Here is a 27,449-nt window from a genome sequence, read left to right as displayed (position 1 = left end):
CCTGGGGTTGCGGGACTAGAGGAGAGGGGAGGGACTAGAGGAGGGGATGAGAGGGGGGGGGGGGGGGGGCGAGAGGAGGGTATGAGGGGGACGAGAGGAGAGGGGATGAGGGGGACTAGAGGAGAGGGACGAGAGGAGAGGGGATGAGGGGGACTAGAGAGGGGATGAGGGAGAGGGGATGAGGAGAGGGGATGAGAGGAGGGGATGAGAGGAGGGGATGAGAGGAGAGGGGATGAGGGGGACTAGAGGGGATGAGGGGGACTAGAGTATATGAGATGAGGGGGACTAGAGGATATGGGATGAGGGGGACGAGAGAGGGGATGAGGGGGACTAGAGGATATGGGATGAGGGGGACTAGAGATGAGGGGATGAGGGGGACGAGAGGAGGGGATGAGGGGGACGAGAGGAGAGGGGGACGAGAGGAGGGGAGAGAAGGGGGACTAGAGGATATGGGATGAGTGGGACTAGAGGAGGGGATGAGGGGGACTAGAGGATATGGGAGAAGGGGGACTAGAGGATATGGGAGAAGGGGGACTAGAGGATATGGGAGAAGGGGGACTAGAGGATATGGGAGAAGGGGGACTAGAGGATATGGGAGAAGGGGGACTAGAGGATAGGAGGATGATAATTTGAGTACAGGACAGGCATCGGATTAATACAAAAAAAACCTGCAGGAATACTGATCATCTCTCCGCCAAGAGTGTCACAGATCTTTTAAAAATTGGAATAGTTAGAATCTCCCAAACACATCGGAAGCGACAAAGATAATAGAAAGGTTTCTCTCTCTCTCTCTCTCAAACACACGTCACACTGTGACAGCAGAGGGTACAAGGACATGTAAACCCCCATTTGAACACCAAGGGTGCACGTGCGCGGGGCACTTTATTTGTGAATAATATGATCCAGAGGCTTATAGTACAAACAGGATGGAATAAGGTGTTTATCGATTCTCCCAAGACCTCAAATATCAACTCATGAACATCAAGGTCTGCACTCACTCCACACACTTCCACGTGCACCCACCCACCCACCCCCCAACCCCATGCCAGCTCCCCCTAAAGCAGGGAAGGGGCGGTCTCTCCCTCTCTTGCTCCCTCTCAGACCACCAGGATCTTGACCTCGTCCTGCTCATCGGCGCGGTAGAAGAAGGGAATGCAGGGGTTTTCTCCCAGGAAGGGAGGGGAGCGCGGCACCCCCTGCGGGTTCTGAATCTCGTGGAGCAGCTGCATGATCTGCCGTGCCGTGCCATCCTCCCCGGGGGCCAAGGGCTGGGGGTCTGAGGGTGCAGCACTGTCCAGACCCGGGGCTGGGTCTGAGAGGGGGACAACCTCCATGGCTTCTGGTAGGAGAGAGAGAGAGGAGGATAAGGATGGTGGAGTGGTATGGTGTCTATTGATAATAATAAGAGTAGGGATGTTCGATATTGGCTTTTTTACCGATACCGATATTGTCCAACTCTTAATTTCCGATACCGATATCAACCAATATCAACTGATACCGATATATGTAGGGTTTCCCCCCCCAAAAAACTGAATAAGTTCAGGTAATTAACATTACATATCTCTTGTTGTGGAATTAACACAACATTATGCATACTTTTGACAATAAATAAAATCAGAATTTGTTCTTACTTGCTTGGGTAAATAAAGGTTAAATAAATGTAAAAAAAAAATATATATATATATATATATTTTTTTTAAACAGATACCGATATTTTCCGATATCACATTTTAATGCCAATATCGGCCGATAATATCGGACATCCCTAATTAAGAGGTATTAGTACATTAGTGTATGATAAACGTTATATATATATATGATAAAAAAATATATACGTTCGTTGACTGTGTCTAAGTATAGGCAGCTGGAGAACTAATGGCAGCAGAACTCGAGAACTACTAGGAATGTCTGATCACTAAGTGTGTCTGACTCTTACCACCTAACCTGCACAGACTACAAGGTATAATGTATGACGTATGTCATGTATACTGCACCTGTGTATCCTGTATGCTTTACTTACTCATAGTATATATTCAAAGTGTTTCATTGCCCATATTTATACGTATAACGTATAATATAACTGATAGGGCATACAGACTATGAGGGCCGACGTTCCACTCTACTGGTTATATTTTTTGCAAAATACCTTATGGTGCAGAGCAAACTATTTTTTGCCCGTCTCCTTTTTTTGCAAGCGTGTGGTGTGGCAAACATGTCAACAAGTCTATTTTACTCACCTTTTATTCCAAATGTGCAGATATTAAATAATGCATACATTATGCCAGGCTCGCTGTGCGTTAACGAGAAGCTATAGGAAAATGTCTCAACAAAAGTTGCTTACTCGTGAGTAGTACGTTCGTTGATAAAGAAAAATAATGTCCACAGCCGCTCCAGTGTAAAACAAAGATATCCAAATGGTTTATTTCTCTTCCACAGCGAAGTCTTTCTTTACAGAAGTGGTCCTAAAGCTATTTTCCTAAATATTCACGTCACTACTACTACAAGGTAAGAAAACTGTATTTTTCCAGTCTCCAAAATCACTGCCGACTCGACACATGAAAATTCCTCCACACTGGAAAGCAGTAAATCAACTTGCCGGCTCTTTCCACAGCAAAACGGTACGCTTGGCACCTTGGTTGAAAAATGCAGGCTTCAGTCTATGTTGTTTAGTCTATCTGTTCAGTCCTGTTCAGTCCTGTTTCAAGATGCACACTGCTGCTCCGAGAGAATTGTTGACTATATATAGTAGTTACACAAATGTTCTAGAATGTTTGGTTATGACATCATACGGAAACATCACAAAGGTTCTAGAATGTTTGGTTACGAGTGACATCATCACAAATGTTCTAGAATGTTTGGTTATGTCATCATACTGTGACATCAGAAATGTTCTAGAATGTTCTATTATGACAAATAAGCCGGTTCAATGACTTTATCTAAATCCAATCATCATCTCATCTGTACCTTTGATTACACTGCTTAATTGATCATATTCAGAGTTAATTATATTGTTTACACTGCTTATTTGTATCTTTACTATAATTTGATTGCCTATATTTATGTCTTCTACTATTACCATGCCTGTACCTCCTCTCCTGGACGGAGCATTACAGAAGGTTAACCTTTCACTACCACACTACAGACGGTTAACAGTCTGTAGTGTGGTAGTGAAACAGGGTTAACCTTCTGTAGTGTGGCAGTGAAAGGGTTAACCTTCTGTATTGTCACAGTGAAAGGGTTAACCATTTGGTAGAGTGGTAGTATGAAAGGGTTAAGACAGAGTTTTCCATTTAATGTCAGTGTTAATCAGGTCCCCTGGTGCTGTGTGTGTGCTGAGCGAGTTAACACTCTGGCTAGTGGTGTGCAGTACCTGCTCCGTCCAGAGCGTTGAGCTCCATGCGCGTCGTGTGCTCAGCGTGGGTGCGCTCCTCCCCAGGGGGCAGCAGGTCCGGGTTGACCATCCCGGCGCTGCCCAGGACCCCCGACGAGTAGCGGCTGTACCACTCGTTCCTCTCCGCCACAAGCCTCATCACCAGGTCCTGGAGCTCTGCCAGTTTGGCCTGGCAGACGAGAGAGAAGACAACAGCGGTCAGAAACACCACGGCGGCTGATTCAGGTGCGGTTCTATACATTTCCTTTTGTGTCGCTTGCCTCTGCTGTCACAGACCACTTAATACAAACTCCAATACACTTGTTTTTACAAAGCATGAGTCTGTTTATACCTTTTTATGTCCCATTCACTCTTAGGTATAGACGGTTTCAACTTGACAACATCGAAATTCTAGATGGTTCTGTACCAAGCATTTAAATGGTAAATGGCTGCATTTATATAGCGCTTTTATCCAAAGCGCTTTTATCCAAAACGCTTTCAAATGTGTTCCTCACATTTTACCCATTCACTCACACACATACAGCAGAGGCAACCATGCAAGGAGCCAACCTGCTCCTGCAATTAGGTGTTAAGTGTCTTGCACAAGGACACTTCGGCACGCTGGCCAGGAGGAGCGGGAAATCGAACCGGGAACCACTGTCGTCCCCATTTGGAAGTGACATCCTACTGACTAGTTAAGGAGTGAGTACATTCTGCGTAACAGTAACTGGTTAAGGCTATTGAAGGAGTGATTCAATTCTATGTCTACACTACTATGCACTCAAGACTGTAGCGCTCAAGTTCGACACTGTTTGACGAACAATGTTACTTACCCTTAGCTGCCAGAGTTGCACCCTTCCTGCCGACTTGTTGTACAAAATGTTTAAGTCGCTTTGGAGAAAAGCGTCAGCTAAATAACTAAATGTAAAATGTGGATGGTCCCAAGTATACTTCCTGTTGCAGTGTCAATTTCAATAACTGACTAGGTCCAAGCTGTTACCTAGCAACAGAATTCCAGCAAAACAGTCAGCCACAAGGTGAAGCTGAGCCTCTAAACAGGCCCTGTGAACACACCAAGGTTGCTTGTCGCTGCTGTCGGGACAAAACCTCATAACTCCAAAAACCCAACTTTTCAGCAGATGAAAAAAACTAACACAGATTTGAGGGTGAATAGAGTTAGGAGGTTTAGACAGATGATCGGTTTAATGCTTTCCCATTGTTTAAACTTTGTAAAACCCACACACACATATGGAGGATGGTCTACGGAGTTGATTTATATAATAAAAAAAAAATTCAAAAAATGGAGTTATGAGGTTGTCCCGACAGCAGCGTTGTATTCTCCAAGGCTACGTAGCATTTGTTGCTCACTGTCATTCTCTTTCCACTTCGTGTGACTGGGTTCCACTGTGTGTGGAATGAAATGTTGGCTTTGTTTGTTTTTTCTTCCATTTTCTTGTTTAAATATTTATTTGAAATTATATCATTAGTCATTGTGATACTAGTTGGTCATAATAAAAGCACAGAATCCATCTCAATGGAACTGACTTGGAAGAAGACATGTCAAACAATAGAAGCACCTGGACCCCAGAACAACAGCAGAGTAACACAAAGAGGCTTGTTGTGAACATTTAGTCTTTTTGGTGTCAAACTTGCACAACAACAAACACGTATGAAGACTGTTTGATAAGATGAGGGGCAGCCTATCTGCTGGTGGAGTACCTTCATGGTATGAAGACTGTTTGATAAGATGAGGGGCAGCCTATCTGCTGGTGGAGTATCATCATGGTATGTAGACTGTTTGATAAGATGAGGGGCAGCCTATCTGCTGGTGGAGTACCTTCATGGTATGAAGACTGTTTGATAAGATGAGGGGCAGCCTATCTGCTGGTGGAGTATCTTCATGGTATGTAGACTGTTTGATAAGATGAGGGGCAGCCTATCTGCTGGTGGAGTACCTTCATGGTATGAAGACTGTTTGATAAGATGAGGGGCAGCCTATCTGCTGGTGGAGTATCTTCATGGTATGAAGACTGTTTGATAAGATGAGGGGCAGCCTATCTGCTGGTGGAGTACCTTCATGGTATGAAGACTGTTTGATAAGATGAGGGGCAGCCTATCTGCTGGTGGAGTACCTTCATGGTATGAAGACTGTTTGATAAGATGAGGGGCAGCCTAGCTGCTGGTGGAGTACCTTCATCTCCTCCTTGTCCTGTGCCAGCATGCTGATGTACTGCTCCTTCTCCTGGTGCTTCTGCTTCATGATGGCCCGCTGGCTCTGGTACAGCGCTATGTACTCTCCTGGTTACACACACACACACACACAAAGAGAAAGCCAGAGATGAGTGTCGTCGTATACCTATGGTATACGGTATGTGTGTGTCTGTGCAGTAATCACTACTGCAGTATCCAAACTGAAACTTTGTGTCAGAGAGGGAGCAGTGTTTTGCATAACCCGTTCTGCAGAATATTTTATTATTAACAGAAACAAGAACAATAGTCTTAACAACAATGTAGGCGTTTAATGTAATGAAGCAGCTAACAATAACTACGCTCACTAGCTGCCATATCCCTTTGACATCCAAACAATGTAAGCCCCCCCCCCACCCCCCACTCCAACCAAAAATGATTACCAATACACACTGGTTCTTTGTTGGTATGGTGGAGGTCTGGTGTGCGTTACCTATAGTGTCAGTCTCTCCAGACAGCTGGATGCAGCGGTGCTCCAGCTCCTCCACCCTCTCCTTCAAGTCTGCCTTCTCCTGCATGAGGGAGGTGAAGCGATGTTGGAGCTTCTCCATGGCCGACTGCAGAGCCTCATGCACCTCCACCGGCACGCCTCCTTCTGCACAGGACACAGAAGGAGAGGGAGGTGGTTAGGACATACAACACATATCATATGTGCAGTAATGTAATAAGACGCATATATACTGTAATATACAAAACAAAAAAAATCTTCAATTTACTGATATCAGAATGTATGATAAGGACATCAGGGCTGGGTATCATTTCCAAATACCGATAACTGGGATTCAATAGAGATACCAAAAATATACTTTTTTCAATACCTTATGTATTGTATGTACGTGATGTGCAGCACCAGTTCATCCACACTAATTAAGTCTCTTATTTTATTAATCGTGATAATCTTTTGCTAGAAACGAGTGTTTTCATAATTAACACAGAACATTTTCCTGTGCATTACCCATCCCAACCCCCACTTCTCTCACCCGAGTATTGGTGTGCGTGTTCACAGTGACCGTCGTGACCATGTTCATGTTCATGCTGGTGATCATGGTGGTGGTCATCATGGTTGTGGTTGTGATCATGGTGGTGGTCATCATGGTAATCATCATGGTGGTGGTCATCATGGTGATGGTCATCATGGCTGTGATCGTGGCTGTGATGCTGATGCTCCAGGGTCAGAACAGCGGCCTGGTGACGGGCAGCCATGTGCAGTCGGTGCTCCTCCTCCAGCCTCCTGCCAACCTCGTCCCTCTCCTCCTCCACCTGGGCCAGAGCCCCGACGATGAACTCCACCTGCGGGGGGGGGGGAGAGAGGGAGGGAGAGAGAGAGAGAGAGAGAGAGAGAGAGAGAGAGAGAGAGAGGCGATGAAAGACACAACGGATAAGAGGGTGGGATGGATGAATGAATGTGCAAGGGATAAAATAAAGAATCCAGCCAAATGAGGAGTAAAGTTGATTTCTATTAGCATTTATATCAAGATATACTTGATATACCTAACTATTTAGATGAATGGCCGTATCTAATCTAGTACAGAAACAAAAACATACTGAAATACTCATCATTAAACTTCTCCATCTTACAACTTGTAGCAATACACATGAATTGACAGAAACTACTGTAATATCAAGTGTAAATTAACTTCTTTGATTGAAAACTTTATTAACAGATTGCAGAATGGGTACAATACAGTACAGCTCAATACTAACAACTGCCAAGAGGATGAAGACCAGAAAAAGACTTTCATCTTGTTTACACAAGGTTCCTCCATTTTCAATTAATCAAGACATACAAATATACGGTACTGTGTAAGAAAAAGAGATCATAAAAAAATATGCATCCAAAGGGAAAGAAACTGTACATTGGAGGGGGGTGGGTGGGGATTTTTACATTTACCGGGGCCAGTTTCTAATTGCAGCCACCCGTAGGTGCTCTTTGAGAGCGGTTTTGAAGGAGGGTAGGGATTCACATTCCTTTACGGCTGTGGGTAGAGCATTCCACATTATTGTGGCATAATTGCGATACGTGTTTAGTCCCTTGTTTTAGCCGAATCTGGGTTGAACAAGATTTGTGGAACTCCCTCTGGTGTTGTGGTCATGGACTTCACTGACCTTAAGCCTGATCGGCCCGGAAGTGGCGATCGGTGCATCGAGGAAATTCCTCCGCAAGAGATATATTGTGGCGTGGATCAATATACACACTCGAGTGCATTTGGATCGTTTTCGAAACGCAATAATCTATATGATTTCGGCGTTTATTGCGTCATACAAACCGGAAATGGATCTAGCAGATCAACGTCAAATAATTGGGATATTTTTCCTCCAGTCTCATCGGCGAACGGTAAGAGGACACTAACGTTATTTTCAGCCCGATTGTTTATTCATTTCACTGCAAACCATCTGATCAATATATCAACCCATACTAAATAAAGCCGTTACTGACGATCAAGGAATTATAAACGACCCCCCCCCCTTTCCTTCACGCATGATGAAGCATAATGTATACCGATCATATACATTTGAATTTTTTAATATAGCATGTATAGGAAAGAAACGTCAATCGATAATCCATATGCTTCAGGGCCTATAACTAGCGTTTTTGGAATTACAGCAGAAATATATTCTCGATGGTATTAAACCCCCTGAGGTCTAGAGTTTCTAGCTCCACCTTCTCAGAATATTCTCTTTTTTTTTGTTACATAATGTAAAATTACAGATTCATACCTTCAAAATAAGCCATCAATTGTCAAATTTGAGACGATAGTTTTCAATCAATGTCCTATCAAACATTCTGGTACAGTCATTACCAATTTGCAGCAGGAGCCTCTGAAGAGAATTCAGTGAATTCAGCTAATGATAAGGGAACTACACTCCTTCCCAGAATGCAATGTGATGTCAATGTCAATGTCAATGACTAATTCACACCATGAAACAAAGGCCCAGCAGGGAACAATTACGGCTGAATGGGGGTATAGTGTGACTGATCAATACAGGCAGGCCTACAGCAACACACACTTTGATTTGATGCCATACACACACTAGATAGACAGAGGTTTAGATATTTAGATAGATATATAATAGTAATATAATAGAAAGAGAGAGAAAGAAAGAAAGAAAGAAAGAAAGAAAGAAAGAAGAGATAGAGGGAGAGAGAGGGATATAGAGGAAGAGAAAGAAAGAGGGAGATACAGAGGAGAGATGGAGGGAGAGAGAGGGAGATATAGATAGACATGAAACCTAGGTATGTAATTTCATCTTTCCTTGTGACAATATTGTCACCCACTGTACAAGACTGTACAAGAAATTCCTTCTGTAATGTACTGATTTCTTTTGATTTCTCTGTTTGAGAGAGAGAGAGAGAGAGTGTGTGTGTGTGTGCAGGGGAGTAGCTGGGGGGGGGGGGGGGGGTTAGGATGATTCCAAGGGCCCAGCAAATGCCCCACATTTTTTTATAGATTGGGGGCCCCACATTTTTTAATAGATTGGGGGCCCACAAATTGATTCTTTCATGGGGCCCAGAATCTCCAGCTACGCCCCTGTGAGCGCACCTTTCTACTCTAGAGAGCTGTCATCACCGTGATGCGCGCTTGAATGAACTGCGAGATAACTCATAACTCGTACACACACGCACTCTGTCTCTGCCATACAGTAGTTATGTTGTTTTAGCGCGATGTGGGTATATACACGGGCGAGGATTAAAAGCATGTTAGACTACTTTTAGTACATAAATTAACGTTCCGTCGGGTCCCGTGTATTCTCGAGAATGATAATAATAATAATGCAGGACCTCTTCAGATTATATTATCAACGACAGACAGTGAGAAACACAACCCCCCCCCTCGCGCTGAAGAATATGCATATTAGATCACTCAGTGATTAACACCTATGCGCCGTTTGTGTGTGCGCGCGTCCATGTATGTGCGTTTCGTGACGCGATGTAGTTCTTATCGCAAATGGAGATTATTACAATCATACCATCTAGCAAGAATTAAACGTATTTACAAGTCGTATTAGGTTTAGCAAGTTGGGGGACGTATACCTTACATGTCAAAGCACTAGAAATGGCAATTTTTCTATTTTTATCGATTTCTGAAAAGATGTCCTTTTTGAGCATTTAAGAGGGATTCTAATTCTTTTGTTGTCCGCCGACGGGTTCAAAGCTCCAGCGTGACCCCTAAGGGTTAACACAACAATGTATGAATGAAAAAATATAATGTTCCCACATCCGGAACGATAGATACCCGATGTTGAATGGGCCATAGTAATGCAGATATATATAGCTATAATATTTAAAAAGTTATAGCCCTGCAAAGAAGTTAAACATCTCCATAGGCTTACAGCGGTGGCAGAGAGGGCATAATGATGGGCACAATGCATGGCGCCCAATGTGTTAAGTGATGTGTTTCTTTTTCAAATGTAGCCAAGAGTAAAGACCCTAACCCTATCAAAACAGGAGTCAAAGTGTATATTTTCGGCACTATGTTTGTTTAGCAATTATTGGAAGTGTTATTAGCAAAATATGAGCTTATAAAAATCCATCGGAAATTGGAAGATTTAGACGAGAGGACAGGAAGCCGTCATGAAAGCGTTGTAGTCCTAAGAAAGAGGAGACCCAGGGCTTTCAATGGACGTCTATATATAAAAAAAAAAAAAAAACAAAAAAACAACACTAGAAATATTCGGTATATGCATATTTATCGGGTGTGCATATTTATTAATACAATATATATATCGAATTAAAGCCCTATATGTTGCCTGTCGATTGCAGTTTCAGGCGACAAGATCCATTTAGCGGTTCTCGAGTTACATGCTGATATGTGAGGCGTGCGCCAAAGTACACGGCAGACTTTTCTTTTTGGCTTTCCAATGATACCTCACGTGGGGATGAGCGAATCAGGGATCTAGGTGAAGTCACGAGCGAAAACAGGAAAAGAAATAAACACGGAATGCATTGGAGTCTGAGATATTATCGGCCGATATTGGCATTAAAATGTGATATCGGAAAATATCGGTATTCAAATTTTTTTTTTTACCTTTATTTACCCAGGCAAGCAAGTAAGAACACATTCAGATTTTTTTTTATTGTCAAAAGTATGCATAATGTTGTGTTAATTCCACGACAACGACAAGAGATATGTAATGTTAATTACCTGAAATTATTCCGTTTTTTGGGGGGGGGGGGGGGGCCCTGCATATATCGGTATCGGTTGATATCGGTATCGGAAATGAAGAATTGGACAATATCGGTATATCGGTATCGGTAAAAAAGCCAATATCGAGCATCCCTACTTTAAACCTATTTTATGTATACACGAGTATAGATATATACACAAGTAATCACGATGGCGATGGGATCACTGGGGATTATTCTTTTTGGAGTACCTGCTGGCTAAGGTAAGGTATATTCTATGTCTATTTTACCGAACCTGAAACATGTTTTTGTAACGATCACAGTGTCGTATTTTACCGGACCTCAACCATGCTTTTAGTAACGATCCGAGTTGAGTTAAAACGACCCCCCAAATGGTCAATAACGCTGGCACCATTGAGTAAAGATGGGAAAAGAGCGTGGCACTCAATGAGTTAAGAGGTTAAAAAAGAACTACACTTCCCAGTAGAACGCCTGTCGTTCAGTGCTGTCGCCTAATACACGTCACGGCCATTGACAGTTGCGCTGATACCAAGCTAACGAACGTTAACTTTACCCATAGCTAACATTACCTAGCTAAACGTACTACACGTTAGCAATGTCTACTGTCGTGTCCATAAGTTCCCTGGCCGCATACGTTGCTAAAGCCAGGAGTCTACTCTGTGGTGACGTCAGTCAGCAGCGCCAACGTGAAGCATAGTTCCTCAGTGAACGAAAACATAAACGTTGTTATTTGGCTACTTTTACGATTAATTGCGACTTTTTTTCATGCTGAGCTATAGATTGTGAATGAATACACACAGAAAGGTACACCATGCCAATGTTCATGCTTTATTTGTTTTAAACAAGACTATTTAGAAATGGGTTCATTGGAAATACATGGCAATTTCAAGGAGGGTGGACCGTTCAGGAAACACCAACGACGTAACCACTACACCTCCCTGTACCAGGTGCCTGGTAGTACTAAATCCAGATCTAAGAGATTTGAGCCGATCCATAGATGTATGACTTGGCCATAATAAGGTCATTTATAGGCCCGATATTCTATATTCATACTTCATATTGCATGCGTCCGGATGGCAAAATTCAGTACTGCATCTACTAAAACCCCTGTAAATCATCTGCCCTTTATTCATTTGCTTATATTTTTGTACACTTGATCTCAAGAAGGTGCTGTATGACTTTTCACTTTGTCAATGTTAGCATGGTATTATTCACTGTCAAAGATGAAAAAAAATACATGAATAATAATAATAATTTATATTTTCCTTTGGTTCATTACAATTTACTCAAGCATAGTAATGGACACAATATTTCTGACACTGGGAATACATTCCCTGATGTCCATAGATGTCCGTAGATACCAAGAATATGCAAATGGTCTTTTAGAAGTGGAGTCATCTTCCATTTACTTGGATAATATGTACTTTTTCTGAAAATATGGCTAGGGCTTAACAGGTTAACCTCACTGCACCAATAAAGTATGCTATGAGATACAAATGAGATAGGAAGCGATTCAAAATGAGATAGGAAGTTATTTGAAAACGAGATAGCTTTCAACTGCATTTTCTAAATAAAGGAATAAATAAAGAAACTGTGACAGACTGAGACTCACCATGTCCTCCCGAGACTCAAAGTCTTCAGGGATAGATATGGAGGACTTCTTTGGGCTCTCCTGCAGGGATTGGCTCTCAACTCCATCTCCTAGGCAATAACAAAAAATAAACACACACACACAGTCAGTGGTGCCACATCACAAAATCCAATACGGATAACCATGTGTCTTCATGACCTAATTTAAACAGACTGAAGCTGACTCTAGATCAGTACTGATAACCATGTGTCTTCATGATCTAATTTAAACAGACTGAAGCTGACTCTAGATCAGTACCGATAACCATGTGTCTTCATGACCTAATTTAAAACAGACTGAAGCTCACTCTAGATCAGTACTGATAACCATGTGTCTTCATGACCTAATTTAAACTAACAAGACTGAAGCTGACTCTAGATCAGTACTCCCTCTTTGAAAGGCTTTGTGAATATGGACCCAGATTATTTCATCCTCTTAAATGCATCTCTTTCATTAGCAAAGGTCTTAATATAACCATTATTATTATTATTATTATTATTATTATTATTATTATTATTATTATTATTATTATTATTATTATTATTATTATTATTATTATTATTATTATTATTATTATTATTATTATCATTTCTTTAATGTCAACAATGAGTAGTATATTTATGGTGTAGGTTACCTTCGTCTCTGGGCGGAGTGGCTAGGGCAGAGCTGTTGAGCAGCTCCTGGACTTCAACCTTCAACTGCTGGTTGTCTGTGGACAGCTGCTCCAGTCGCTCCTGTAGGGGGAGACACAGACAGTCAAAAGACTATATAGACACTTGGGACTGCAGCCTGGTATCCTGGTGGTGCTGTGTGTGTTAGGTCAACATTGAGATCACGGTTATTTAACACGATGACTCATTGAGCGGAATCATCATGCATTAAAAAAACAACTGTGATCTCCTTGAACTTTAAATATAATTCAACTGAAAAACAAAACATGCCCTGGCTCAAAGGCTTGACCTGGCTTAAAAACATGCCCTAGCTGAAAGCCCTAGTGTGTGTGTGTGTGCATGTTTGTGAGATGGGAGATAGTGAGTGAGGGCTTCAGTCATTGAGGTCAGTCTTTGTGGTGTTTGAAAGAGTGTGCATGGTGCATGTGTGTGGTGTCTTAAATAGTGTGCATGGTACATGTGTGTGGTGTCTGAAAGAGTGTGCATGGTGCATGTGTGTGGTGTCTGAAAGAGTGTGCATGGTGCATGTGTGTGGTGTCTGAAAGAGTGTGCATGGTGCATGTGTGTGGTGTCTTAAATAGTGTGCATGGTACATGTGTGTGGTGTCTGAAAGAGTGTGCATGGTGCATGTGTGTGGTGTCTGAAAGAGTGTGCATGGTGCATGTGTGTGGTGTCTGAAAGAGTGTGCATGGTGCATGCGTGTATTCAAAGTGTCTGTTCACAGCACCCCTGCACCTGCTACAGCTGTACCCAGACCAAGGTTTGGTATGGGCGAGACTACTTGAATGTTATAATGTACATGCTATATATATATATATACACACGCAGTATACTACGCAATGTTTCCTATTCAATCATGAGTGTTGGGTGAACACGGCCACTACTACATATACTAATGTTAGAATCAGAGCTTTTCTCCCAATTAAAGTGTCCCAATAAGAAACCATTTAAGAATGGCAACATGCACCAAAACAGGAATACGCGTAGAACCTGGGGGAAACACCTGGGCCTACAGTACCACAGAACCTGGGGGAACACCTGGGCCTACAGTACCGCAGAACCTGGGGGAACACCTGGGCCTACAGTACCGCAGAACCTGGGGGAACACCTGGGCCTACAGTACCACAGAACCTGGGGGAACACCTGGGCCTACAGTACCACAGAACCTGGGGGAACACCTGGGCCTACAGTACCACAGAACCTGGGGGAACACCTGGGCCTACAGTACCACAGAACCTGGGGGAACACCTGGGCCTACAGTACCACAGAACCTGGGGGAACACCTGGGCCTACAGTACCACAGAACCTGGGCCTACAGTACCACAGAACCTGGGGGAACACCTGGGCCTACAGTACCACAGAACCTGGGGGAACACCTGGGCCTACAGTACCACAGAACCTGGTGGAACACCTGGGCCTACAGTACCGCAGAACCTGGGGGAACACCTGGGCCTACAGTACCGCAGAACCTGGGGGAACACCTGGGCCTACAGTACCAAAGAACCTGGGGGAACACCTGGGCCTACAGTACCACAGAACTGCTTGTGTCTTGGTACTTTATATACTAAATATGTTGAAAGGTTTTCAAATACTTGGGCCGGCTATTTGTCTCCAAATAGTATGTATCCTTCCATCCATCCATCTATAGATCCAGCCATGCACCTACTGTACCACCTACCCATGTCTATGTGTGTCTAGCTACCTTTGCCTGATCCAGCTGTTGGTGGCTGATCTGCAGCTGAACGCGGCCCTGGTTCTCGTCGTGTTGCAGTCGGTCCATCAGCTGGGTCTGCTGCAGGTACTGGTGGTGGAGCTGCTGGCGCTCCGAGGCCAGGGTCTGGTAGCCCGCACAGTACTGCTGGAGGTGGGCTGCCACCTGGTCCCTCTGCTCCAACACACCCTGGAACTCCTGACCCTTCAGCTCCAACTGGAGAGGGAGGGAGGTAGGGAGGGAAGGAGGGGTTAATGTTGATATGATACCAAGGTACCAAGGCCCTTAAGCCCCTTCCCTTTGCCCCACCAGAGTACTCTGGTACTGGGTTTCCGTTATCTGGTCATTCTACTTCCACTTCTATTACATTTATTTATTTTAACTGGGAAAATCTGTTGATTTTCTCTCCGGTCATAATGTCCTGTGAAAATAATTCTTATTTTTTATTTGGTTACCAAGTAACGTAAGTACACTAAAGTGCTTGTTTTTGCAACTGAAACAGAAATCTAGCTCAAACAGAACTCTTGCTATGAAATCCTGTGAGGCATGCCTTGCAATGAAGCTGGATTTGCGAGATGCATGTGTGAGCCAGGAAAACAAACAAGGATTCTATTGACCATAGTAATGTTACCACAAACGTTGCATTGGAATACAGCTACCTTAGAGTTATCTAAAAGATAAAAATAATGATTTGTGTTTGTACATTTCCAAGTTGTGCCAACAAAATGTTGCCTACTTCGCGTAGTGTTCATAGACTATTGATACAGACGGACATGCTTAATCTGCCGTTCCATGAGTGGAGAGAGCTGCTGCACTGCAGACAAAGTGGAGGTAATGTAACGTTAATTATTCCAAATGGTAACTCACTTTTTGGAGCATTGGGTATAACGTTATTGCAATAAGCTCAATAAACACAGATGATATTTGAACCAGAATCTTTCCCATTGAACACATTCAAATCTTTTCGGACACGTGTCTGGTACCGAGTCAAAGATGGAGAAAGTGTCTGACGTTGCACATTGTCGTCAGCTTGTGACTGCAACTTGTTCCTGTTTGCGGACGACTCAGCCCTGCTGGTCTCTGACAAGAACAAGTTACAGGTTGAAAAAGCCCTCAGCTCGGAACTAGGCAAAATCTGCATATGGCTCGCCGACAACAAACTATCATTACACATGGGCAAAACAGAGTCCATTTTCTTCGGTTCAAATAACAAACTCAGCAAGACCGACGGCTTCTCGGTTACAGTGGGTGACAATATTATCACAAGGAAAGATGAAATTACCTACCTGGGTTCCATCCTAGAGGCTAATCTTTCCTGTGACAAAATGGCATCCAATGTAATAAAAAAAGTCAACCAACGAACGCGATTCTTGTACCGGATCTCCTCTCTGGTAAACAAGAATACCCTGAAGACTCTAGCAGGAGCACTCATTCAAGGGTACTACGACTATGCTTGCACCTCATGGTACCAAAGCACCTCAAAGGCACTAAAAAACAAATTACAAACATCTCAAAACAAGCTAGTCAGACTACTACTTGACCTGACTCCTAGAACCCACCTCACCCCTGCCCACTTTGACAACCTAGGATGGCTTAGAGTAGGGCTTGCAATGGGCCTGGTCTACAAGATACACTACGCGACCAAGGTACCCATGTACATGTCAAAATACTTCCCAAAGGTCAGTGAATACCACGATCACAACACCAGAGGGAGCTCCACAAATCATGTAAAACCCAGATTCGGCTCAAACAAGGGACTAAACACGTTTCGCAATTATGCCACATCAATGTGGAACGCCCTGCCTAAAGCTGTAAAGGAATGTGAATCACTACCCACCTTCAAAAACACTCAAAAAACACCTACGTGAGACTGCAATTCGAAACTGGCCCCTACAAATGTCCTAACCTAGTTGTACAGTAAATGACCAAGTAAGGCTTTGTCAATATTCCAATGTACAGTGTAAAATGTGTGTGTGTCCCCTACCCAACCCCCCCCCCCCCCCCCCACCTCCAATGTACAGCCCTCACCCAACCCACCCAACCCCACCAACCTCCTCCAATGTACAGTTTCTACGCCAAATGTATATACACTCCTTTTCTGGACACTTTTGTATCACAAACAGTACTGTATTTGCAAATCTGATATGTCATAAATGTATAGATGTAGCAGTACTGTCTATCTGTATGTCATGTATGTCATATATGTTATGATGAATTGAAAATGGGGGACCCTGATGTAAACAAGACGAAAGTCTTTCTCTGGTCTGCATCCCCTTAACAATTGTATGTATTGAGATGTACTGTACTCATTCTGCAATCTGTTAATAAACTTTTCAATCAATCAATCAATCAAATTGATCAACATATTTATCAGGCTTGGGGAAGTTAAGACTGTTGCTATGGGTTGCTACAGATGCCGGTTGCCGTGTTTAGAGGCTAAAAACACAAAAACGTGTACAAGAGGACGGGACGGAGAAAAAGAAGGGTTGAGGTTTTCACACAACAACACTTCCCGACCCTTTTAACCCCAAATAATCTGCCTGTCAACACAGAGTTATCCTACATATGTCAGCTTGCCTCAGAGATTTGACCTCAGCTTCCCAAGCCTGATCTATAAAGACAAACACATCTAGTGTTTTACTTGTTTTTCACAAAGCAACAGTGAAGACTGACAGAAAACACTGAAGTTATTTATTAACATGTCTATTTTATCATCATGTCTATTCTACTTATTTGTATTCCTATTTACCATTATATTCTTGCACAATCGTAGCGGGCATGGCCAACCGCATTTCACTGTATGCCCTGGTATGTATGTGATGAATAAACTCTTGAAACGAGGAGTGATGCAGTTTTGACAGGATAGTATGAAGCAGAAATCTAACCAGTGCTTTGTCTATGCATATTAGATGTATAATAGTGATATTTATATAGTGATTTGACTCTGAATGTGTGAGTTTGAATACTTCCAAGGGTTCACTTTCAAACTGTACTGTGTGTATATATGTGTGTGTGTGTGTGTGTGTATATATGTGTGTGTGTGTGTGGGGGGGGGGGGGGCAGAGAGATAGTGAGGTCTCCTCACCTGCTCCTTGAGGTTGTGCAGGTCCTCCTGGAGTTGACCCATCTTGCGAGCGAGCTCCTTCTTCACGTGCTGCTCTGATTGGATAGCGCTGGTCAGCTCCATGTTCTCATTGGTCTTTGTAGAGGAAAAGAGGGGGGGATTAATGCTCCATGAGATACAGTAGCTTCAAGACAGACATCTTTCTACCCTTGGTAGTCACTGTTCTGAATGCACTTTACATGATCGGTAGGGGTACACCAGTACTGGAAGTGGTGTAGGATATTGGGCCAGTCCCAGGCTCAAATGAAAAGCAACAAAGGATTTCACCAAACCAAAAATCTGACGCCAAGAGAGACATGTTAAAATGCCTTGGAGAAATTACAACCAGTGTTGGCAAAAGAATAGTAGTAGTATATATTCATTACAATGGCTAAATTGCGTATGGTAAAATGGAACCCTTGCAAACCATGGGTGTGGACTACTGTACTATTACAGGTATTGAAATGAACAATGCAACTTCCTTATACAATTTTTTTTAATGAATAATTAAATATCGATACTTGGCATCCCTGTATCGATACAGTATCGCCACGCAAAGTATCGCGATACTACTGCGTATCGATTTTTTCCCCCACCTCTACTACAGTATACTACTACATGAAGTGAATTTATACTGAATTTGTCTTATGCTTCCATTCATTTAATGCAGGGATGTTCACAGCATTTCACTTTCAACCAGGTATCTGATTAATTTAATGTAGCAACTAGTAGTTCACCCAGTCCTTGTTGGACTGATAAGTGGTTGCCTAGTGGAGATTTAGGATTCACTGTGTACCCTTGCCTATTATTGATTGATTGATTGAAAACTTTATTAACAGATTGTAGAATGGGTACAGTACGGCTCAATACACACAATTGTTAAGGGGATGCAGACCAGAGAAAGACTTTCGTCTTGTTTACATCAGGGTCCCCCATTTTCAATTCATAATGACATTTATGACAGACACAATATACAAATCTCCCTTATTTTCAAATCCCAATGTTGACAGCTATGAACCATATAACAATGAAATTCTTTGGACGGCTCATGTATTGGCAGTTTGGAAAAAGCTAATCATTATTGAGTGTGACTGTGATATATCACAAGAAAGTACTCAGCCTCTACTGTCTTAAACTCAATGAATGAACACAACATGACCAACTTACCATCTTTAGATATGAAAGGTTTAGATTTACATGGTTCTTCATCTGAGGTACTCAACTGTTTTTAAACAGTTTGTATGGTCAAAAATAGGGATGCACCGAATGGGAAATTCTTGGCCGAAAACCGAAAGGCAGAAAATGACAATATAATAAATATGTATATTTATTACATGGCGTTTTCACATTCGCCGAAATGCTTGCTTGCGATTGGTCAATAGCGCGCGTCAGAGGTCCGTTATCACACAATAATGACCGCTGTGGGACAATAATGACCGCTGTGCGCAGCTGTTCGCAATCAAGCCCCACTGACACACTGCAGCTCAGCATATGCACAGCTGCACTCAGTCATGCAATCAGACCAGAGACCACAGACCTGCCGGCTGCCGATAATAATAATCACTTTATTTGGGCTGACAGAGCCACAGAACAACTGCGTCTTCATTTGATCTAGTCTTGTCGATGAATTAGGTATATTGTTAGCAAGTTAGCCATAAGCGGGACAATGTATAGCTATACTCGATCATTGTCGCAAAATAATTGACCTTCACTGATGTTTAAAACACCTCGGCGCTGCGCCTCGGTATTTTAAACTCTGTGTCGGTCAATTATTTTGCGACAATGACCTCGTAGCTATACATTATCCCTTACATATATATATATATAATGTGTTTTTTTTTCTTCAGCTACCTGATTATGGCAAAAGACATGATTATGGCTATTACCTTAAATAATATTAATAATCACTATTATGGGCCCATAAAACATTTATTCAGCACTTTTGAATGCATACCTGCATGCCTGCTGAAAGATTGTACAATTAAAAATTTGTCTCTTTGCATACAACAAAATGTGCATTAAAGTCAAGGGCATTTTCTTTTCTCTGTAGGATAACTACAACAAAGTGCATTCAGAACAAAGCCAAGGTGCTTTAAAACAGCATAAAGATCTGCATAAAGACACACACACACGAGAGGGATAATAGCTTATAGCAGACTTAATGATGTTACTGTAGTGTTACTGAGTCATAATTCATGGAATTATGGAAGGACTGTATTTACTACATCTCCCATGACTCTTAGCGGGGGATGACGTAGCTTACGAGAGACGAGTGAAAGAGGACCGGAAGCGTTGTTAGCTAGCTTAATGTTAACGTTAGTTTAAAAGGTTTTAACCGCGACGGGCATATAGTAATGGCGAGGATATAAAGCATGTTAAAGCATATTTATTGGATGCGTTGCTCGCGGAGTTCACATTAGTGGTCTGCAAGGGCCTTGAAATAAAGCCCGAGCCCTGCCCGAGCCCGTGAACTTCAGGCCCTGCCCGAAAATAAGCCCGACTGTAAATAATATTTTTTTGTTTAATGTATTTGTTTTAAATATTCGAAACACGGTTTTATATGAACGTAATAAACAAAACTAAGAAGCATTTACATAGCCTGTTTCTCTCTTATTAGAATGCTGTCTCTCCCAGTGCTCGCTTAGACTGACTCACACATCAGCCTCGTAAAACGTATTGAAGGCTATAGAATCTTCTTTGACACACACACACGACACACAATAGCCTACAAACAGAAAACAGAAATCAGATTTCGAGCAGAGCGCAACATAATGAAAAGCACACCAAAACAGGTAGCGATAGAGACCCAGCAAATAATAAACATCACTCACCACGACGTCAGCAACACGTTGAACACCGTTAACAAAACTTCGCCAACCAGCTACATACATCCCAAGAACAAATTAAAACGTTCGCCAACTGGCTATATTCCAACACAACCAATCGAGTTGAACTTGTCCCCTGAGTTCTCCCTGCGCGCTGCGGTAATTACATCCAAATGTTTCTCTGGCGCAAAAGAGAAAATGAATCCTAAGGAAAACGAAGGTTATCCTATAACCCTAGTTATAAAAAAAATAAAATAAAAAAAAATAAAAAACGGCGGTGCCCGGGCCCGGCCGAGCCCGAATTATTTATTAAAAAAAAAGCCCTACCCAGCCCGAACCCGCCGGGCCGGGCCCCGTCGGGCCTGGGCAAGGTTGCAGTGCACTAGTTCACATAGAAACAGCGCGACTCCCAAGAAGAGTTAGTTATGACAGAACGCAGAAAGAGCTGCCAAGCTGCTCACGTTATACGTTGCGCAAAGTCTGTAGCCGCGTTTTGATTACGTCATCACAACAACACTTTCGATTACGAACGTTACATAAGCCTGTTCTTTGACATTCGGTGATATATTTTCGGTGCTAAAACCCTTTCGGCCAAAAGCTGAAAATGACTTTAACCATTTTCGGTGGCCGAATATTCGGTGCATCCCTAGCTATACATGCTGTGTCATTCAGCAGTCAGGCTCATAAACTGTGCAGCTGTACTTCCTGGTTCACAAAATAAGATCAAACTGTAAAACTAGGTACTCACTCCTGTGTTTCGCGATTCTTTAGTTGGACCTTACCTACTCTTACTGCTGGCCAGTATGACATGTTACTACTGGACTACTATTACCCAGTAGTACTCATTTATATATTTTATACCCAGTTTAATCACCTGTATACTTTGTATGTTACTATAGCACTTCACTGTTACATTTACACATTTGGTTGGATGCCAAACTTATTTTCGTTGTACTGTACTTGTGCAGTGTAATGACGATAAACGTGAATCTAATCTTGTTGCTAAATGCTTTCACGTTCCCTGTGGACTTGTGTGCATACGGTCCTGGATGCTCTTATAAAGAGCTGGCGAGGCGTTTAAGTATGAAAAGTACGAGAATGCCCGTTCAATTTAAAGGGGAACCATTTTGCTATTCTTTTCACTATTTGGGCAATTTTACACAATTCCTGTGAGTCTATGGAACACATCTGTAAGGTTTCTTTCAATAAAATTCATTGTTATGTATTTTTAATCAAGTACGTTGGTGGACCACTTTCTGCCCTTCGAGATTCCAAGCCGTTTCTGGCTAGGCTCCGCCCATACTCGCAATGCGCTTTGAGTGACAGTCACCCACCTGCACTGGCAGATACCTTTGGGGGGGGGGGGGGGGGGGGGGGGGGGAGATAGACAGATAGAGAGAGGGAGATAGAGAGGGAGAGAGAGGGAAAGAGACAGAGAGACGAGAGCGCGCAGCGGCTCAAGTCGCAAGTGTGTGTGAAAAAGCAGGGGCAGAGAGGCGATATCACTCCGAGACTCATACCATATGAGCCTCTCTCTCCCTCTCGGTCTCTCCCTCTCTCTTTTTAGGAAGTGGTGTCTGACAGGGAAACCGCTTCCGCATTATTTACACTCGCTCCGTTTTGATCATAATTTCAACGTATCACAGTTGATTGTGGGCGGGCGGTGGCAGATCAGCGTAGGATAGCGAGTCAATTCTGAATCGCTTGGTTTAGTGGGGGAGGATCTTGTATCAGCTGAACTGGAGGAATGGGACTGAATGAGAATTTCACATCTAGTCAGTGTTGGTACAACCCCACATTGCTAGAAAACAATGCAAACCACTGGAAAAGGCCATTTATAAGATAGTGGACCTTTAACACTTTGAGTGCCACGGACGAGAAATCTCTTTTTTTAGCGATTTTTATTCATATTTCATCACTGTAGTCTCCCGTTACCACTGGAACTCTCTCTGAGCTCCATTGGGAAAATACCGCCCCCTATCGTCTCTCCCTGTGGTACTGCACCCCATTGGATTAGACTGAATAAAAAGCATGAAAAAAATAAAATCCTGCTTCCTCATTTGACTTCTCAGACAAGTCACCCGAGACGATCAGATTAATTCTGGACCATCAGAACAGCGTGGAATCGGTGTTTCGACCACCCAGCGTTGGATCAATAAACGCGATCGATATTTGGAATGGCGATCAGGAATTGGAATAATATTTTTAGAGAACATCTGATCTGAGGTAAGGAATCTATTTGACCAGTCTTAGGATAATCAGAGCTTTTTTCACAGAGATATCAACGTGGGCCCTGTGTGTGTGTGTGCGATCAAGAAATAAGAGACTCGATTTTTCAGCCCGCTTCTATAGCGTGCATAAGTACACATATACTATCAATAATCTAGCGCAGTGGTTCTCAAACTTTTTACACCAAGTACCACCTGAGAACGTAGCTGGCTCTCCAAGTACCACCATATAACCGGCGTTAAAATACAGTCTATTCAGCTATGCACAGTTCACGCAGGAGGCAAATGTATTCCTAATACCATTATTTATTGTTAACTTTTGTCAGACACAGCCACAATGTACAAAGGGTTAGCACTAGAACTAGCAAACGCTTCCACACAACTCATACAATGCAAGGGGCATTGAGAACATAATAACTAGGGATGCACCGAATGGGAAATTCTTGGTCGAAACAGATACCGAAAATAGGAAACAGTTGGCCGAAAACCGAAAGGCCGAAAATGATTCATAGAATAGATTTTTTTTTTACCAATGTTGTTCAGCTACCTGATTATGGAAAAATATATGATTATGGCTAAACTTAACTTAAATAATAAATAATCACTATTATGGGTCTTTTTGTATCACAAACAGTACTGTATTTACAAATCTGGTATGTCATAAATGTATAGATGTAGCAGTACTGTCTATCTGTATGTCATGTATGTCATATATGTCCTGATGAATTGAAAATGGGGGACCCTGATGTAAACAAGACAAAAGTCTTTCTCTGGTCTGCATCCCCTTAACAATTGTGTGTATTGAGCTGTACTGTATTGTATCCATTCTGCAATCTGTTAATAAAGTTTTCAATAAATCAATCAGAGAGAGAAAGAGAGAGGCGGACATCTGTGCTCTACTGAGCACACCTTTCTAGTCCCCAGATGACTTTGGCACAGTAGACAGCGTCAATGTGAGAGAAACAATCCCTCCCCCTCTCGCTCTGAATAATATGCATATTAGATCACTCAGTGATATATATATAGTAAATAAGGATAAAGTATGTTAAAGACGCATTTATTGGACTCGTTGCGCGCAGAGTTTACATACTGTAGAAACAGCGCGACTCCCGAGGAGATGCATTGCTCCCGAGTCCCAAGAGGAGTATCACGCAGGACAGATAGCGTCAATGTGAGAGAAACAATCCCTCCCCCTCTCGCTCTGAATAATATGCATATTAGATCACTCAGTGATATATATAGTAAATAAGGATAAAGTATGTTAAAGACGCATTTATTGGACTCGTTGCGCTGGAGTTTACATAGAAACAGCGCGACTCCCGAGGAGATGCATTGCTCCCGAGTCCCAAGAGGAGTATCACGCAGGACTGAAGAGCTCACAGCGCTTACACTTGTAATGAATCCGCATTTTGATGACATCATCACAACAACACGCGTTAGGTTACTTCTGTTTCGGTGATATATTTTCGGTGAAAAAACTCTTTTGGCCGAAAGCCGAAAGGCCATTTTTGGCCATTTTCGGCCAAAAACTTTCGGTGGCCGAATTTTCGGTGCATCCCTGATAACTAACATTCTCACATAGCAAGTGAGAAAATTAAGAACTGTATTTCAGCAAATGTACTTAATTATCTCTCTCTCTCTCTCTCTCTCTCTCTCTCTCTCTCTCTCTCTCACACAGCAAGCAATTGTCCATCATTCTCTCTCTCTCACACTCACACTTCACCCTTTAAATGCCAGTGTTTGTGATGGGCATCACAAATTATTGTAAAAAAGAAAAGAAAACACATATTCAATACATTTTTGAATGTTTACCCTTTAAATGCCAGTTTGTGTGATGGCATCACAAATTATTGTTAAAAAAACACAAAAGAAAAATATTTTCAATATATCAAATGCAAAGTACCGGTACATTTTTCTGGGGGAGATTATTACAGGCTAGGCATGTGTCAATGATTAGCAGCAACACAGATTTTGATGGATTTTTTGTAATGTCAGATTTATCACCAACTCTTTTCAGAAAAGTGGGAGTATTTCATTTTTTATCTGACATTACAAAAAATAAATGGTTATGATCAGGGCTGAAGTTGAATTAAAGATTTATGACTCTTTAGACTGCATTACGCTCTGTCACAGTGATCTCCTGGTTGTTCCCCACTTAGATTATCTAACTATCGCGCCGCCGCAACCAGAAACACTGGCCTGGCCTGCTTCTAAGTTCAGTGGCCTGACTGCAAAAAATAAATTAAAAAATAAATAAATAAATGTGTTGCTTTTTTGTAAATGTTTTCAAGTACCACCAGCAGTACCACCAAGTACCACTAGTGGTACGCGTACCACAGTTTGAGAACCACTGATCTAGCGTTTATTTGAAAACGATTCATAAATAGGCCGAAAAATGACATGTTTTGTGTATTACAGTATAGGGCGTTTATCACAGAATCTTCTGGAAGTTTCAAGAAACGAGCGTTTTTCAAAATGGTATAAAATGGAAATGAACCGATTAAAAAACAATCCGTTTCGACAATGTTGACTGCAAACAAGTCATTGATAAGCGACGGCCAGATTAGACACATACACTATAATTTAAGATGTAGTATATGCGTTCGCAAATATGAGAGCGCTGCGCTATCATTGAAGTGGGTGGTGGCACACAACAAGGTTGAGACGGGGAGGCGTGGCATCCAAAGTGTTAAGAACGAGTGGCATTCTTCATTCGGGGGGAGGGCAGCGTTTCTAGTTCCTTTTATTCCCATTTTCTCATTCTAAACACTCGTGCGGGCCGTTGTGAGTGTGGCTGGAACCGGCAATGACGATTGAATCCCGACAGGTGGCAGTATCGCCTACCTTATGAACTGCATGGGCTGAGAGTAACCAAATCACTAGGGATCACTAGGGCACTCACAGCAGTGGCAGCAGTGGCATGGCATCACTGAGCAAACTACAGCAATCTAACGTATGACAATGGCGATCGCCTAGTGCGAACTATTGGATATTATGAAGAAGCCAATACGGATTATATGGATGATGATTATGGACGATAAAGTGCGTTTCCACCAGACTATGTTGAACTCAGCACTTCTGGTAAATCATAAAAATACTATAGTCAAACCGGCCGATGAGGAAACCTATTCGGCTCCGTGGTATAGTCTAGCCCGAGCAGACTATAGAAGAAGACAACGGAGTGGAGTACCTACTGACAGGTAACGGCTATTTTACCGAACCCCATCATAAAACATGCTTTTGTAATGCAGCGTCGGATGGCTTTGTGAAGAAACATGGGCGTGTTTACCTTTGACCTGGCAATAATATAGGTTTCAGGCGAGCAGCCACAAGATTTGCGCATACCGCACAAAACACTATATCTCAAGATCTAGAAAACCAGCCTGGATTATTGTGAAACAGGGCGATTTTTAGCGTGGTATATGTAGAAATAAACAGTTTTGTCCTTGTTGGGAGTATCTGTCAAATGAGCCATACTATTGTCTCCATAGCTATAATATAAAATATACGATGGGTCCGCAAACATCGTGAAAATGGTTAATAACGCTGGCGCCAGGGAGAAAAATATGGAAAAACAGCGTGGCAGTCAATGAGTTAAGAGTGAGAACGGGGTACATTTTATTAAAAAAAATTACGCACACATTAAATGATCAGATAAATATAATAGTTAAAAAATAAATATGAGTCTATTTTTAAACCATTTCTATTTGTGAGATTTAGTTTCATTCATAACTTTTGAACAATAGATTATATTTCTAATCTGTCAACTGTTCTAGATTGCCCACAATTGTCTAAATCCCATACCCCAAAAGTTTTTCAGTCCCATGTCCCTAAAGTGGTTGTTTGCATCCGTTTGTTTGAAGTTCAATTTCAACTCAAAAAGATTTCTGTACACGACTAATAATCACAATAATGATACACATATTTTATATCATTTAAAATCCCTAGTTGTGATCTTCATATATGGTACCATATATGAACATGCCCACTAACAAATATTCCATAACAAACCCATGAAGTTCAGGTTCAGATTTTTAACAATAGGGTCCAGAGGGTTAAGTTTGTTCTTATGAAGTTCTTCAGATATTTACGAAGACACAGTAGAGATGCCGTCCCTCTCCTAGACTCACCAGTTTGACGAAGCCGTTCTGCAGCTCAGCCAGCTGGTCTTTGAGCGCACGGTTCTGGGTCAGGGCTCGGCTGATGGTGGCCTTGTCTGACTGGACGTCCTCCAGCATGCGCCGCCGGTCCCCGGCCTCCTGGCTCTGACTCTCCGCCTTGCTTTCCAGGTCCACCACGCGGGCCTCCTGCTCCGTGTACAGCCGGCTCAGCTGCTCATTGTCACGCCGCTGGGTAGGGGACAGGGGAGGGAGCGAAGCGATGACTGGAGTGACTAAACAACAGACACCAGAGGTGAGTTACTAGATCCTTAAGTGTCTTTGATCACTGGAAACGCTGGAGCGTTACTGGGTTAAGAAGCCTCTTCGTCATCCGATCACTGGAAGTGAACAGACTTCA

At 42.5% G+C, this 27,449-nt stretch overlaps 1 protein-coding gene across 1 annotated transcript in view; it reads right to left on the bottom strand.

Annotated features, from left to right (window-relative positions):
- Positions 1-1,055: 1,055 nt before the first annotated feature.
- golga2 (golgin A2) overlaps positions 1,056-27,449 on the bottom strand; it is a 56,679-nt gene continuing 30,285 nt past the window's right edge. The window contains exons 19-28 of the mRNA XM_084324070.1: positions 27,062-27,280; positions 17,861-17,974; positions 14,767-14,991; positions 13,028-13,127; positions 12,376-12,464; positions 6,598-6,907; positions 6,051-6,212; positions 5,562-5,668; positions 3,371-3,560; positions 1,056-1,339 (exon numbers count right to left, since the gene is read on the bottom strand). Of these exons, the coding sequence (XP_084180196.1) occupies positions 1,098-1,339; positions 3,371-3,560; positions 5,562-5,668; positions 6,051-6,212; positions 6,598-6,907; positions 12,376-12,464; positions 13,028-13,127; positions 14,767-14,991; positions 17,861-17,974; positions 27,062-27,280 (1,758 nt within the window). The 3' untranslated portion in view covers positions 1,056-1,097. The remainder of the gene's footprint in view (positions 1,340-3,370; positions 3,561-5,561; positions 5,669-6,050; positions 6,213-6,597; positions 6,908-12,375; positions 12,465-13,027; positions 13,128-14,766; positions 14,992-17,860; positions 17,975-27,061; positions 27,281-27,449) is intronic.

The sequence above is a fragment of the Notolepis coatsorum genome, assembly GCF_963971535.1.
Source record: "Notolepis coatsorum genome assembly, chromosome: 11".
NCBI lineage: Eukaryota > Metazoa > Chordata > Actinopteri > Aulopiformes > Paralepididae > Notolepis > Notolepis coatsorum.
The sequence above is the reverse complement of the archived record's forward strand: the minus strand, read 5'-3'. Positions and strand labels throughout refer to the sequence as shown.